The following is a 16,694-nucleotide window of genomic DNA, read 5'->3' as shown; positions in this document are numbered from 1 at the left end:
TTCTGGGATAATGGTGTTGATGTGAGCCATTACCAGCCTTTCAAAGCACTTCATGGCTACAGAGTGCTACGGGTCTGTAGTCATTTAGGCAGGTTGCCTTTGTGTTCTTGGGCACAGGGACTATGGTGGTCTGCTTGAAACATGTTGGTATTACAGACTCAATCAGGGACATGTTGACAATGTCAGTGAAGACACCTGCCAGTTGGTCAGCACATGCCCGGAGCACACGTCCTGGTAATCCGTCTGGCCCTGCAGCCTTGTGTATGTTGACCTGTTTAAAGGTCTTACTCACATCGGCTACGGTGAGCGTGATCACACATTCATCCGGAACAGCTGATGCTCTCATGCATGCCTCAGTGTTGCTTGCCTCAAAGCAAGCATAGAAGTGATTTAGCTCGTCTGGTAGGCTTGTGTCACTGAGCAGCTCGCGGCTGTGCTTCCCTTTGTAGTCTGTAATAGTTTGCAAGCCCTGCCACATAAGACGAGTGTCGGAGCCGGTGTAGTATGATTAAATCTTAGCCCTGTACTGATGCTTTGCCTGTTTGATGGTTTGTCGCAGGGCATAGCAGGATTTCTTGTAAGCTTCCGAGTTAGAGTCCCACACCTTAAAAGCGGCAGCTCTACCCTTTAGCTCAGTGCGAATGTTGCCTGTAATCCATGGCTTCTGGTTGGGGTATGTACGTACAGTCACTGTGGGGACAACGTTCTCGATGCACCTATTGATAAAGCCAGTGACTGATGTGGTGTACTCCTCAATGCATCGGAAGAATCCCGGTACATGTTCCAGTCTGTGATAGCAAAACAGTCCTGTAGTTTAGCATCTGCTTCATCTGACCACTGTTTTATAGACTGAGTCACTGGTGCTTCCAAGCAGGAATCAGGAGGAGAGTTGTGGTCGGATTCACCAAATGGAGGACGAGGGAGAGCTTTGTACGCATCTCTGTGTGTGGAGTACAGGTGATCTAGAATTTCTTTCCCTCTGACTGCACATTTAACATGTTGATAGACATTTGGTAGAACTGATTTAAAATTCCCTGCATTAAAGTCTCCGGCCACTAGGAGCGCCGCCTCTGGGTGAGTGGTTTCCTGTTTGCTTATTTCCTTATACAGCTGACTGAGTGCGGTCTTAGTGCCAGCATCTGTCTGTGGTGGTAAATAAACAGCCACGAAAAGTATAGCTGAAAACTCTCTAGGCAAGTAGTGTGGCCTGCAATTTATCACAATATATTCTACTTCAGGCGAGCAAAATCTAGAGAATATTCAACATCTGGTAAAAAAAAAAAAAAACTTGGCCAACTGACTCGCTACCGGAAAGATGATTGATTTGTCCGGCGAGAGGATGTTTATTATCAGAGCAGAATGAAAGAAGTAACAATATAGCAGATTAAAGTTGAAATGTGAGTCACTGGAACCACTGCAGGCGGACTACATGCAGGCATCAGGTATCCAAAGTCGGATTCAGCCAGTTGATACTGTAGGGTACTGTATTGTGATTTGCCTAGTACCTCAACAGAGTTGAGTACAGACTAGAGTTAATCAAATACAATCACTGACTGTTTCCTCATCGCTGTTGCTCTAAGATTGCAACTCAGCGCAAATGCATGTGCCAATTGAATCTCAACAGGGAAACAGTCGGTAATTGTATTTGATTTAACGTTTTATAAAAGAGTATGGATTTCAGCAAACAAAGACAGTGTCGTAACTATCCTTAAATGTGAAGACTTATATCAAATCAGTTCTCTAGGTTTAATTATGTGATTAAACTAATCATGTAAACATTCATTAACTAGGAAGTCGGGGCACCACGGAAAATGTTGAGATTAAAGTTATAATTTTCCCAATATAACTATTCAGATATTTTAATATCTGATCAAATAAGTCTATTAATTTATTATTATTATTACCTCATCAGTTCTCATTACGGAACGTTGCAAACCCTTGGATATCTGCACGAACCCTAGTTTCCAAAATGAATCAGCAATATACAAATTGGCTTAATTATTTATTTATTAAATAATCACACAGAAATAGATAAAACAAACAGTAGATATTGGTTACTAACAATGAAAGAAAAGTCCCTAGTGGGCTAAGCAGATATGACGGCTTGGTAGACAAAGGAAAGGGGTGTGGACAGAGAGCGGGAAAGACAAAATGGATTCACTACACACAGTGGATAATTATACTCATTGAAATGCTAATCCTTTGCACATGAACGGCCACTCATTCAAGAATAATTGCAATGTATATATTTATGCCCGTATGTCGTTGTTGTCTTCTCTGTTGGAATCCTCGATCGTCCTGTAGAGTTCATCAAAGTGTCTGGTTAACTTTCCCAAAAGTCACAATGCCTTTCGTGGTTGTAGGTGGTTAGAATGGATACTTGAGTACCATTCAGAAATGTTCTCATAGAATAGATGTTTCGGCGGATAAATTCTAGATTTACGTAATTTCTAGCTGCAGACTAGTAATTATACGTCTAAGATTTGCTCTTATTCTGTAGTGATCGATAGACTCAGAGTTTAACCATTTCCAGCCATGTAGCCAAAACTACAGCTGTATGGTCTCCGTGGCCTATAGAATTGTAGCCATTCCAACGTGGGGACTCTGTCCCGGCGTTCTCTAACTTCTTAACCATTCGAGACGTCCGGCTTACGGTGGGTCTCTTTGGCATGAAATGTACATTTCATCACGGGTGGTTTTATACTCTGGAGTAGAAAAGGGCGGTTCCATGACGACGACGTAATGTCTATGCTCACGTACCAAATGAAACACACTCGACCTGACTGTCCCTTAAGTGTCCATGGACCATTCCCACATTCTCAAAAGTAGAAACATTGTTTAGTTCTCCCAGGAGTTTTAAACTAAGAGAAGCTCTTTATTCTGGTAGACTCTCTCCCTCAATACTGCATGGCAGTTTCTACCAGGTATCGGTCGTAGGTACCTGTCGTAAAGTCATAAAACTGGAGAGAGGGGGGCTATGATCCTTCCCCCAGGGCACGTCATGACAACAGGCACGCAACAGAGGACAAACATGGGTACACAGTTTAAAAATTTACATTTTTGAAGTATCGATGCATAGCGAATCAGAGGTTATTTTCAAACACTCTAGGCTGGCAATTCTGTAATCTTGTTTTTCATCAGAGCAGAGAATCTTGTTTCTCATGGTCAGAGTCCTTTAGGTACCTTTTGGCAAACTCCAAGCGGGCTGTCCTGTGCCTTTTATTCATTTTACATTTACATTTAAGTCATTTAGCAGACGCTCTTATCCAGAGCGACTTACAAATTGGAAAGTTCATACATATTCATCCTGGTCCCCCCGTGGGGAGGGGTGGCTATTCAGAAGTGGCTTCCGTCTGGCCACTCTACCATAAAGGCCTGATTGATAGTTGTCCTTCTGGAAGGTTCTCTCATATCAACAGAGGAACTCTAGCGCTCTGTCAGTGACCATTGAGTTCTTGGTCACCTCCCTGACCAAGGTCCTTCTCCCCCGATGGCTCAGTTTGGCCAGCTCTAGGAAGAGTGTTGGTAGTTCCAAACTTCTTCCATTTAAGAATGATGGCCACTGTGTTCTGGGGGTCCTTCAATGTGGCAGATATTTGTTGGTACCTTTCCCCAGATCTGTGCCTCGACACAATCCTGTCTCAGGGCTTTACAAACAATTCCTTCAACCTCATGGCTTGGTTTTCACTCTGACATGCACTATCAACTGTGGGACCTTATATAGACAGGTGTGCCTTTCAAAATCATGTCCAATCAATTGAATTTACAACAGGTGGACTTTGATCAAGTTGAAGAAACATCTCAAGGATGATCAATGGAAACAGGATGCACCGGAGCTTAATTTCGAGTCTCATAGCAAAGCGTCTGAATACTTATGTAAATAAGGTATTTCAGCTTTGTCACTATGGGGTATTGGTGTAGATTGAGGAAAACAATGAATTCATTACGTTAATTACAGGCTGTAACGTAACAATGTGGAGATAAGGGGATCTGAACACTTTCCGAATGCACTGTAGTTGCTACAAGATATGTGTTGAATTGGCTATCTAGTTAGTTTGGTCTTTATTTTACAGGCTAGGCCTACCTGCTGCAATGTCTCCCGGCCCACTCGCATACATGCAGCCGATGCGCAAACCATGACTTTTACAGGATTTTCATGACCATATGAAGCCTGTTTGCTATAACTCACTAATTAGCAAGGAATATCAACAAATGTGCACACGTGGCTACACACGGATCTCGCAACCAGGGATGATTGAAGATCCTGCTCAGATATTGGGAGAACAGCAATACATTGCATCCAGACACCACTGATCCTATTCTGATCAGGGCACCTGTTTGATAGGGTGATGTAAACTCAAATCTATAAATGTTAATGTCGAGCCCTAAACACACAGAACATAATTCACATCATTTCAGAAGAGAAGGCGAGTTGCCACAAAACAGTGACAGGATTATTGCACAACATACATACGTCATTCATAAACATGGGTGTTATTCACGTGTTGACAGTACATGCACATTGACCAGGCACACAAACAAAAGCACAATGGTGGTAAGAAAAACACGTGAAAGAGACAGCAAAAACAAAATTGGGATAACAAATTTAAAAACACTGAATCAGCTGATTTAAGAGAAGGTACTATTTACCAATTTATGTAGAATCTGAATCATCCCATGTAAAATGCTGTGGTTGGCATTTAAACATACAAGGACAGGGGGCTTACTGACTGTACCCAGAAACAGTTTCCAATATCCATTAGCATACCGCTTAGAATGAAGCCTATGTGTTGGCCTAACAGACCTGCTACACTGGATGTGCTACTTAAGCTGAGCATGAGCAGCGACTGACATGCTCTCATTGTTGTCAATGAAACCTGCTACACTGGCTGCGTTAGCAGGGTGGGTCTGAAGTGTAAAATTACTCTTTGGTTTGTGTTTCAAGAATTTGTCATGTTGCTCGTGCCCGAGACCACTTGCTGGAGTGGCATGCACTGGGCTGGGGCGACCTGCAGTATACTCAGCCTGGTGCTCAGCCATGCTGTCAGATGCCACGTCCTCCTCATCTGGTTTGGCTTTAGCTTTCACTGGAGAGGGTTTAGCTTTCACTGGAGAGGGTTTAGCTTCTTGCGAGTCATTGCCTTCTGTTGTGGATCCAACTTCAACTGGTTCTTGTTGCATCTCTGCCTGGATGTCGGTATTACCCTCTACCGTTAGCGGGTTGGTATCCTCTGCATCGGTGAAATCGTCCCAACACTCTGAGATAATCTTGTCCTCGCTGTACCGCCCGTCGGCGTTCCTCAGGGTCTCCACGTACCTCCTGGTCGGTTCGTTTCGCGCCCTGTGGGGGGGGCTCCTCTGGCCGACGTAGGTCCTGTCCTGAGCCCCCTGGTTGGCTGCTGGTCCTAGTCGGCGTTTAAGCGGGAGAGGGGGGCATTGAGGGGCGTCCCCCCCTGCCACTGTGTTGTCGTCTGTCACTCTCAGACGAGCCGCAGGCATGGGCTGATCCAAGGCTGGGGGAGAGGGGTCCCTGGGCCCACCGACACGCAGCGGTCTGGTGATGCCATGCTGGATAGCGGCCTGGGCGCTGCCATACATGAAGACCTGAGGAAGACATTTACTGCTTCAGGGACATGCAGGAAACAGTTTGACTGCTGGGTGAGTCAGGGTCAATTCCACTTCAGAACAGGAAGTAAATAGAAATTCTCGTTCAAGAATTTACCACCAATTCACTTCCTGATTCGACGGAATATAAATGGAATTGACCCCAGACCTTGTGACAGTGTTTCTTTGATTGTGTGTGTGTGTGTCCTTACCAGGATGGAGAGCACGATGGTGAGGAGCACAGGGATCTGCAAGGTGACTGGTAGGTCCTTGAGGAGGGCTCGTAGGAACTCGCTGATCCCCTGACCAATGTGCTTCAGAGGCTCCGTGAAGAAGGTGGTGATGGTCATAGTGATAGCCTTCAGAAACAGAGAGATAATACATTATCACACTGCATCCTACAGGTCCAGGAAATAGGCTAAAAGTTAGGTTTAGTTGTCAACAGGGTTGGTCAATTCCATTTGTATTTCAAGTTAATAAAACCCATATTGCAGTCAGACACTGAATTGGATTGATATTGCATTGTTAAATAGACAAAGTTTAAGTTTTAATAAAAGTGAGAATAGCAATATTTACATTTGAGGATACTCAAATAGTTGTTAATTGAGTGACAAGAGTAAGGTATGGGTGACTATCTCTCAGTCCTGGCCTGTTGAATAGGTTAGCCGTCAACAGGGTTAGGTCAATTCTATTTCAATGCAGTCATTTCTGGAAGTAGACTGAAAACTTGAAGTGGAATGTCAGTTTACTTCCTGAATTGGCTAAATGGACTTTCCCTGGTTGCCAAAAATAGGTTACCTTAGTTGGTGGTACAAGAAGGATGGGGTTGACCATGAGGACTTCGTAGTACATCTTACAGGGGTCGTCTTGGAGAGTCATGGCACCTCTGTACCAATCTGTGGTACAGGCAGAGAGGAGTACACTACAGTAGGCTTCACGATAACATAAACCGATGTGCAGTAAACTTAATGCAACAAAATTGTCAAAATGTATAAGGCCATGTGTATTAAGCTATTTTCTAAAAAACGGCATTACATTATTTGCCAGAAACGAGTGAGAAGTAATGTGTACTTTATTGTATAGTCATGCACCAATGATTATGAAAGTATGATGCATTCAATAAAATGTAGTTTCACTTATATTTCTGAGATGATGAAAATCTGATCCCCCTGTGGAAAGATATGTGATGCCATGCTCACATGTTATGTGATGCCATGTTTACATCTCACCTTTCAAGTTATCCCACCAGTCAATTTTCTTCCTCCCAGTGCATTTTGCGTCGACGCCCTCCATCTTCACCATTTTGTTTTGGTGCTCGGCAAAGGCAATCTGACAGGTCGAGAAAATCCAATAACATATGGTGGATTAACATAGTGTCATTCGTGTGCTGGAGGCTGGTCTAGCAGTAGTGCTGCCACCCCCAGGACCACACAGTTAAAACCCCAGTACTACGACTGCTTTTATCCCTCATCTCCCAATCACAACTAACCGGTCACAGTCGAGCTCTCCTGGCAAGAAATGTTGTTTCTCTCAAGATATTCCTTGGTAGTGTTCCTTAATTCAGTTGAGTTTTGAAGAATAGAGTCGGCATTTAGAAATACCTGAAATAACTGCTATTTCCCTACCTGCTTATAACCCCCCCCCCCAAAAAAAACATTATTTGCAGAGACCTGAAATAATATTGTAGTGTTTATTTCTACCCTCAGAGAACATGAACCAATCCTGAGTCAGGAAAACCCTACACTGAAGGATGCCAGGAAGCACCTATTCTTTCAGATAATTATATTAATTTACTACTGAACTTTAGGCACCAGACAGTAAGGGGTAATTAGCATGTGGAAATGCATGGAAGTGTGTGTGTGTGTCTGTGTGTTGTTAATTTACCTTGTAGAGATAGAACCAATTCCAGACCAGACTGATGAGGAAGCAGATGGCAAAGATTCTCTTGAACTGGACAAACCAGGAGACTGTAGACCACAGCTCGCTGCAGATGATGACCACTATGATTAAGACAAACACAGACACCTGGGAGAGAGAGGCCCTTTAAATACAGTACCTTCAGAAAGTATTCACACCACTTCACTTATTCAACATTAGACTGTGTTACACCCTGAATTCAAATAGATTCTCACCCATCTACACAATGACATATTGAAAACGTTTAGAAAAATGTTTGCAGATTGACTGAAAATTAAATATCTAATATACCAACCAGTCAAAAGTTCACACCTACTCATTACAGGGTTTTTTTATTTTTTATTTTTTACTATTTTCCACATTGTAGAATAATAGTGAAGACATCAATACAATGAAATAACATATGGAATCATGTAGTAACCAAAAGCGTTATCAAAATATATTTAACATACCGGTATATTCAAAGTAGCCACCCTTTGCCTTGATGACAGCTTTGCACACTCTTGGCATTCTCTCAGCCAGCTTCATGAGGTAGTCACCCTGAAATCATTTCAGGGTGACAAGCTGACAAGTCAAGGTGACAAGGTAAAAATCTGTCGTTCTGCCCCCGAGCAAGGCAGTTAACCCACTGTTCACCAGGTGCCGAAGACGTGGATGTCGATTAAGGCAGCTCCCCGCACCTCTCTGATTCAAAGGGGTTGGGTTAAATGTGGAAGACACATTTCAGTTGTACAACTGACTAGGTATCCCATTCTTGGGCAATACACCATCCCATCTGGTTTGTGCTTAGTGGGACTATCATTTGTTTTTCAACAGGCTGTGTAAGGGCTATTTGACCAAGAAGGAGAGTGATTGAGTGCTGCATCAGATGACCTGGCCTCCACAAATCACCCGACCTCAACCCACAATTGAGATGGTTTGGAATGAATTCGACCGCAGAGTGAAGGAAAAGCAGCCAGCTCAGCATATGTGGGAACTCCTTCAAGACTGTTGGAAAAGCATTCCAGGTGAAACTGGTTGAGAGAATGCCAAGAGTGTGCAAAGCTGTCAAGGCAAAGGGTGGCTACTTTGAAAATTCTAAAATATATTTAGATTTATTTAACACTTTTTTGGTTACTACATGATTCCATATGTTATTTCATAGTTTTGATGTCTTCACTATTATTCTACAATGTAGAAAATAGTACAAATAAAGAAAAACACTTGAATGAGTAGGTGTGTCCAAACTTGACTGGTACTGTAAGTATTCACAACCCTGAGACAAATTATTATTTTTATTTTTTTTAAACACCTTTGGCAGCAATTACAGATTTCTGGGTAAGTCTAAGAGCTTTGCACACTTGGATTGTACAATACTCGCCCATTATTATTTTCAAATGTCTTCAAGCGCCGTCAAATTGGTTTTCCATTTTCAAGTTATGCCATAGATTTAAGCAGATTTAAGTCAAAACTAACTCGGCCACTCAGGAACATTCAATGTCTTCCTTGGTAAGCAAGTCCAGTGTAGATTAGGCCTTGTGTTTTAGGTTATTGTCCTGCTGAAAGGTGAATTCATCTCCCAGTGTCTGGTGGAAAGCAGACTGAACCAGCTTTTCCTCTAGGATTTTGCCTGTGCTCTCCAGTCCTTAACGATTACAAGCATACCCTTAACATGATGCAGCCAGCACTATGCTTGAAAATATGAAGAGTGGTACTCAGTAATGTGTTCTACAGTATTTGCCCCAAACATAACACTTTGTATTCCGTACAAAAAGTGAATTGCTTTGCCACATTTTTTGCAGTTTTACTTTAGTGCCTTGTTGCAAACAGGATGCATGTTTTGGAATTTTATTCTGTACAGGCTTCCTTTTCACTCTGTCAATTAGGTTAGTATTGTGGCATAACTACAATGTTGATCCATCCTCAGTTTCTCCTATCACAGCCATTAAACTCTGTTTTAAAGTCACCATTGGCCACAGTGAAATCACTGAGTGGTTTCCTTCCTCACCGGCAACTGAGTTAAGGACGCCAGTATCTTTGTACTGACTGGGTGTATTGATACACCATCCAAAGTGTAATTAAAAACTTTACCATGCTGAATCTATCAGCACTTCACTCAGAGCGCGCAGCTCTCCTGCCAGGCAGTATGGGATATAAAAGTCGTATTTCTTTGTGCAATTAGCAGCTATGAAACAAAACAGCAGAAATACACAGCCAACGTGTATGGTGAAATAGACATTCTTACCCGCCAATACTTTAATCTACCCGCATTTGGCAGGTGTAAATTTTATGTCATGATTGCAAAACCTCCCTGGTGTTTGTGGTTGAATCTGTGTTTGAAATTCACTGCTCGACTGAGGGACCTTACAGATAATTGTATGTGTGGGGTACAGAGATGAGGCAGTCATTCAAAAATCATGTTAAACACCATTAATGCGCACAGAATGAGTCCAACTTAAGCATATTTTTACTCCTGAACATATTTAGGCTTGCCTTAACAAAGGGTTTGAATACTTAGACGCAAGACATTTCAGGTTCTCATTTTTTATTCATTTGTAAAGATGTCTAAAAACATAATTCCACTGACATTATGGGGTATTGAATGTAGGCCAATGAGAAACAATCTCAGTTGAATCAATAGTAAAATTCAGGCTGGAACACAACATTCAATGATAGATATTCCTGCCGCTGGAATGCCAACGAGTGGTGTCAGTTCTGTCTCGTTTGTCTTGAATTGAGTTTAAATTACTGCTCTGAATCGTAGTGGTTTATTTCTACTACTACTGATGAACACAAATGTGCCATTTAGCTTTATGCGCTTCTTAGTCATTGCGTACCAGAGTCAAATTGAGACCAGACCTTTTGTTTTTATATCCTGTTGCGTCCTAGCCTATCGTCTTCTCTTGTATGAACGTCAAAAGACATTTCCTCACGTTAAAACACGCTTTTTAAAAAATGATTTCATCCTCAATGCCTGTGTAGCCTACTTTACAAACTGTCTAATCATCAATTCCTTTAGGCCAGGGATGGGCAACTCAAGTCCTCTGGGACCTGATTGGTGTCGCTTTTGCCCCAGCACAAGCTATCACACCTTACTCCAATAATCAACTAATCATGATCTTCAGTTTAGAATGCAATTAGTTTAAAACCAGCTTTGTTTGCCAGGGATGGGGAAAAATAATGACACCACTCGCCCGTCCCTGCTTTAGGCAAACCACATAAAACATGTGGTGTGTGTGTAACAGTATAGCTTCCGTCCCTCTCCTCGCCCCTACCTGGCCTTGAACCAGGGACCCTCTGCACACATCAACAACTGACACCCACGAAGCATCGTTACCCATCGCGCTACAAAAGCCGCGGCCCTTGCAGAGCAAGGGGAACGACTACTTCAAGGTCTCAGAGCGAGTGACGTCACCAATTGAAACGCTATTAGCGCGCACCACCGCTAACTAGCTAGCCATTTCACATCGATTACATGTGCAGTTGTAAATCCATTTGGTTTTCAGCATCAAAACCCTAGCTCTGCTACGCATTCTCACCTTCATGACTGTGTCGATCTCCACACCAAAGGTGTCCTCAAAGTGCCATCTCCAGGCCTCGTAGTCATGTGGTTTGAGATCCACCAGGATCTGGCTGAGGGCATTGTCCAGAGCCCCCGTTCTCCAGGTGTCCATTCCCTCCAGAAGCTTCCGGATCTCCGTCACCGCTTGCCGAGACAGTTTCACTTTGGCGTCGTAGTGGATATCGTTCTTGAGATCGGTGGGCTGGTGGAAGGAATAGGAAAGGAATAGAATAGTACAACAAAGTATATGCACTTAGCATAGAGATAGCATACTACATTCCAAGGTGGTAACATACATTTAAAAAGGTGGATAATACACAGTGGGGAATTGTTTTACATAAAGAGAATAAGATGCATCGATTGTCAGCGTTCATATGAGTTGAGAGAATGCCAAAACGTACCAGGCCAACTTTTTCAATCTCCTTCAGAAGCTTGGTGAGAAATCGCTTGAACACTGGGTTGCTTGACGGCTGCTGTGCAACCTGTGTAATCTTCTTCTTGTACTCTTCAATCTTAAAACAAAAAACAGAAAAGTGACTGCCACTGTTTAACGAATAAGCATTTGAGATGTTGTCCAAAATAATGTTTGATGTTTAAAATCAGTTTCCAACACTAACCTCTTTTTGTAACCCTTCCACTTTGTTGTTGCACTCCCTTTCTTCCATTTGATCCAAATCCTGGCTGTATTCCCTTCTTTTGGTGGGTACATTAGGGTAATTGTTCAGCTGTGAAGATTACTTTCATTTAGTTATCCAATTACATTAAAATCACGAGACAAAACCGTATTTGCCATGTTTGCTGTATTTTCACATTTCATGATTTTGTTTCATATAGTTACTATAATATGGAAAAGGAAAACCACTAACAAAGCAATAGAATGATTTCAACTCATGTCACGGAAACATGCATTGCACAGCTGCTTTGTAATGTACCTCAGCAGGCTGAGCCGGCTTTCTCATAGTCTTTGAGCTTGCATCGTAGTTCAACATATCATGCGGATCAAGCCATTCGTCGTCGTCCATCTGCCCTTGAGCAACCAGCAATAGGCTGCACACAGCAACAGTGATGTGCATCACGACAGCACTTGTTGACGTCTTCACGTTAAAATGTCTAACGTTAGCCAATGGAATAGCTAGCTAACAAACTACAAAGAACTCGGGGCTTATAAGCCAGAAACAGACACCCTAAATAAACCCAACAGAGCAATAAACATCAATGACAACATAGCTGCATATTCTTCTGAGCTGGTGTAACTGAACAACAGTAGCGTTAGCTATAACTAGTTCCTGTAGCTAAACTATAACTAGTTCCTGTAGCTAGCTGCTATCAAATCAACAACGGGAAAATTAAATAACAACTAGGTAACAGACTAACATAGAATTTACCATAAATAATATATATATATATATATGGATAATGTACTAAAAGTAGAATAGGCTAGCAACTGACAGTCCGTACTATTTTCTAACGCGCAGGTCTGAGAACTTTTGACAGAGATTCTTCTTCGTGTAGGTTTCAGTCAGACTATGACGACATGTTGCTTATTGCTACCATTCACAGGTCGGAGTGCGTATTGCACATTTTGCAAAAAAAAGGTGAAGGGAAAAATGTAATTGCGTCACCATCTAACCCTGCACCTATACACCCAGTGCTTTGTGGGTGCCGGTACTGTTTAAATGTTTTATTTAAACTTTATTTAACGAGGCAAATCAGTTAAGAATAAATTATTATTTACAATGACTGCCTAGGAACAGTGAGTTGACTGCCTTGTTCAGGGGCAGAACAGTAGGTTGACTGCCTTGTTCAGGGGCAGAACGACAGATTTTTACCTTGTCAGCTCAGGGATTCGATATAGCAACCTTTAGGTTACTGGCCCAACGCTCTAACCACTAGGCTACCTGCCGCCCCACACTTAGGTGCAGGAGCTCCACAATACTTTTCAGTTAATATTGTATAAAAGGAACAGGAGCTCAAAAAGCAAGTCACCCACTGACCGTCCCCAAAAACCCACCACCCATCCCACTACTTTGCCCCTAAACAATCCTAGACCGTCGGAAAATGGAACCCTTTGTCTCAAAACTTCCTATAGATCTTCTGCACTAAAATGTCTCACACCCAAACATTTCTCTGCTGCTGCAACTACCACACTTCTGTGATTTCTGCTCCATCAGTACAGTGCAGTTGATCACCATGGCTATAAACACAAATAATCCAACCTTACTAAAACTCATCCTCGCTCTCTCGAGGCCTACTCACCAGGGTCCTCCCAGTCGACATACTCACCCTTGGGCTATCCTCTTCTCTCTTCACTGTCTCAGCACAGGAAATGTTCTGCCCCACTTGAACTCTGGCAATCTCAACATGTTCCTCTCTCACAGGGCCCTTCGGATCCCCAGTTGCATGGGCACCCATACAGATTTTGGCTTTCAATCTTCAATAGCTCTTATACAAAGTATGCCATGACTACGAAAATGATATATTCTGACTCGGGGCAGGATGGACAAAAATCTACTGCTTTTCTTGTTGAAATTTCGTGGGTGTTTTTCCTTCGGCTTGCGATCTTCAATGCCACTTAGACAAAACGTGCCTATGGAAATTATATATTCTGAATCAGAGGAGGATGGGCAAAAATCCACAATCTATTTTTATACATTTTTTGAAAAAGGTGTGGATTGTTCTCCATCAACCCCTGATTCAGGATATACCATATTCATAGTCATGGCATGTTTGATTCAATAGCTATTGACGAGAGAAAACCAATCCACCATGGCTACTCCCGCCTCTAGTAGTTGATCTAGAAGTGTTTGGAGAGACTACAGAAAGATAGGGAGGGTGTTGATCCATCTGATTGGAGAGACTACAGAAAGATAGGGAGGGTGTTGATCCATCTGATTGGAGANACAGAAAGATAGGGAGGGTGTTGATCCATCTGATTGGAGAGACTACAGAAAGATAGGGAGGGTGTTGATCCATCTGATTGGAGAGACTACAGAAATATAGGGAGGGTGTTGATCCATCTGATTGGAGAGACTACAGAAAGATAGGGAGGGTGTTGATCCATCTGATTGATTTAAGACACGTCTGTTACTGTGTATCAGGATTTTGTGGCCATTTACACAGATGGTTCAACAGTTCCAAGGACAGGACGTACTTGGTCGGCATTTGTAGTGCAGGAATGTGGGGTGGCAGTCAGGACACGTATTACAGATCATCTGGCTGTATATACGGCGGAGCTGATGGCCATACTGTTGGCCTTGCAGTGGGTAGAGGAAGTCAAGCCAGACAGAGTAGTTATTTGCTCTGATTCATGTGCAGTGTTGATGAGTCTCCAGTCCTCTAGGTCACGTAGCAGACAATACCTGCTTTATGAGGTGCTACAAACCCATGGCAGGATTAGACAGATGGGTATAAAAAGAAGATTTACTTGGGTCCCAGCCCATGTGGGGGTGGAGGGGAATGAGGTAGTTGATGTACTGGCTAAACAAGCACTTAGTAGTGGGGATGTTGATGTTGTAGTTTCAATGAACAAGGCAGAGACAAAAAGCCTGATATTGACAGTGATGGTGCCGGGATGGCAGGAGAAGTGGAATAGAGATACTAAGGGCTGGCATTTATTTCAAGTACAGAGGAAATTTGGGGAGGGGAGGATGGCAAGAAGGGACAGAAGAGAGGAAGCTATTTGTACAAGATTAAGGGTGAATAAGACCTTAAATGTGATAGGAAAGCATCCAACAGGAAAGTGTGATTGTTGCCAGGAAACAGAGACCATGGAGCATGTATTGCTCCAGTTTGGTCAGTATCAGAGATTTAAAAAAAATGTATTTAGCCTTTATTTAACTAGGCAAGTCAGTTTAGAAAAAAAAATCATATTTACAATGACGGCCTACCAAAAGGCAAAAGGCCTCCTGCAGGGACGGGGGCCTGTGATTAAAAAATAAAAATAAATACAGTATAAATAAAGGACAAAACACACACCACAACAAGAGAGAACACAACACTACATAAAGAGAGACCTAAGACGACAACATAAAAAAGGCAGCAACACATGACAACACAGCATGGTACCAACACAACAACATGGTAGCAGCACAAGAGAGGCAGAAATCTAGTATGAGGGAGAAGGGGATACAGGAAATTAGTTTAAAGAGTATATCGAGTAGAACGTCATTAGGTATAGTCTCAAATATTTTGTTATATTTTTTATGAACAACGGGGCATACAGGTAGGATTTAGTTTATCCAGCTTTGGTCCACACTCCAGTACAGTTTGTGGCGGTAATGCACCATAACGTTGGATGTAAACCGCTGATAAACCCCACCGAAGAAGAAAAGCAAAAACCGAATATCCACAAAATATTCAAATTTTACCTCATTAAGTAGTAGGCAACAGTGACAGCAAATTCATTTGTTGACAATTATGTGTCGAAAACAGCACTACAAGTTGCCGTGCTGCTTGACAATTGAGGTTATAAACTTTGATCAGAGGAGAAGGAACTGCCTGTCCAGTCTGCGCATCCAATCGCCTTGGTCCCGAACGCTTACTAAACCAATAACAAGCTTCAAATCTGCTGCGATTCAGGTTATGGAATAAAGAAAACGATGGCTCTACACTGATGAAGCTGCCGCGGTTAATGCTCGTGATGTAGAATTGCAGGCGCATATGCTCTTATTTCAAAACAATTTGGAGGTCAAGTTGAATAGTTAACGCACTGAATATACACTGGATTAATTAGAAAATAAAATATACTGAACAAAAATAAACGCAACATGGAACAATTTCACTGTTCATATAAGGAGATCAGTCAATTTAAATAAACCACTTTCCCTCGGGTGAATCCCAGTTGAAACCGGACGCAGTTTGATTGTCATCTTAAGTGGAGGTCAAATTCACAAACGTTGACCCCTCGGCCCTCGATTTAGCAAGTGAAGAACCTTGGCCACTTGCGAGGTTGACATGACCCACAATTCAATGCAAACTGTTGGTCGCAAAGGGTGACATTTTATCAACAAGGCTGCATTTTCAGCATGTCCGAAAATTTTATATAAAGACATTGATTTTAGCATTGCCAAATTGGCTTAGTCTCGTAGTGAGGAGCCTATAAAAACGTAGCTAAATTCAGAAACATATTTTGGGGAATTCTGAAATTTATTGGAATAAATTACCAAACTATAAAACTAGCTAGCTAGCTATGGGTAACTCCTGTCAGTCAGTTTACTAGGGCTGCGTTCCACACACTTAAAAGACACCCTCGTCCACTTACCCTCGCCTTATGCCCTGGCGTAATCCCCATCGCCATCTTGGAGGGCGGTTCAAATGATTAGCCAAGCAAGGGAAGTTTGCAACATAAGCCCCTCAGCCCTCGTTTTTTGTCGGCTTTGCGAGTGTACAATGATGTTCACTCCGTGGCCTGAAATTCCCCATAATTCAATTCGCAACGATTGTACATAAGAAAAGTCAGCGAAAACTTAAAAAACAACATCAATGGAGAAGTCAACATACAAGTGTAAGTATAAACGAATGCAAATAAGTTATAAATTGTGCTACTAATGCACGACAGCACAAACACGTCTCGTAAAAAGTAAATATGTTTTTGTTTGGTTATCTTTTGGAAATTGTAGATAAAACACGTTCC

At 42.3% G+C, this 16,694-nt stretch overlaps 1 protein-coding gene and 1 pseudogene across 1 annotated transcript; one reads left to right on the top strand and one right to left on the bottom strand.

Moving 5' to 3' along the window:
* Positions 1-1,989: 1,989 nt before the first annotated feature.
* Positions 1,990-12,588, bottom strand: LOC111955180 (chloride channel CLIC-like protein 1). Its single transcript, XM_023975308.2, has 9 exons — positions 11,995-12,588; positions 11,680-11,787; positions 11,464-11,574; positions 11,040-11,264; positions 7,489-7,629; positions 6,834-6,933; positions 6,403-6,500; positions 5,817-5,963; positions 1,990-5,604 (listed from the first exon to the last, which is right to left on the bottom strand). The coding sequence occupies exons 1-9, from the start codon at positions 12,133-12,135 to the stop codon at positions 4,822-4,824; spliced, it is 1,854 nt and encodes a 617-aa protein (XP_023831076.1). The 5' UTR covers positions 12,136-12,588; the 3' UTR covers positions 1,990-4,821.
* A 3,866-nt stretch (positions 12,589-16,454) lies between these two features.
* LOC139023285 (UPF0711 protein C18orf21 homolog) overlaps positions 16,455-16,694 on the top strand; it is a 28,247-nt pseudogene continuing 28,007 nt past the window's right edge.

This window comes from Salvelinus sp. IW2-2015, linkage group LG30 (assembly GCF_002910315.2).
Source record: "Salvelinus sp. IW2-2015 linkage group LG30, ASM291031v2, whole genome shotgun sequence".
In the NCBI taxonomy this organism is placed as follows: domain Eukaryota; kingdom Metazoa; phylum Chordata; class Actinopteri; order Salmoniformes; family Salmonidae; genus Salvelinus; species Salvelinus sp. IW2-2015.
The sequence above is the reverse complement of the archived record's forward strand: the minus strand, read 5'-3'. Positions and strand labels throughout refer to the sequence as shown.

Coding starts and splice junctions, on each gene's coding strand:
- LOC111955180 (XM_023975308.2), bottom strand. CDS start 12,135: ATGCACATCACTGTTGCTGTGTGCAGCCTATTGCTGGTTGCTCAAGGG. Junction 6,934..7,488: donor ATTGGTTCTATCTCTACAAG/GTAAATTAACAA, acceptor TCGACCTGTCAG/ATTGCCTTTGCCGAGCACCA. Junction 5,964..6,402: donor TTCTTGTACCACCAACTAAG/GTAACCTATTTT, acceptor CTGTTTCTGAAG/GCTATCACTATGACCATCAC.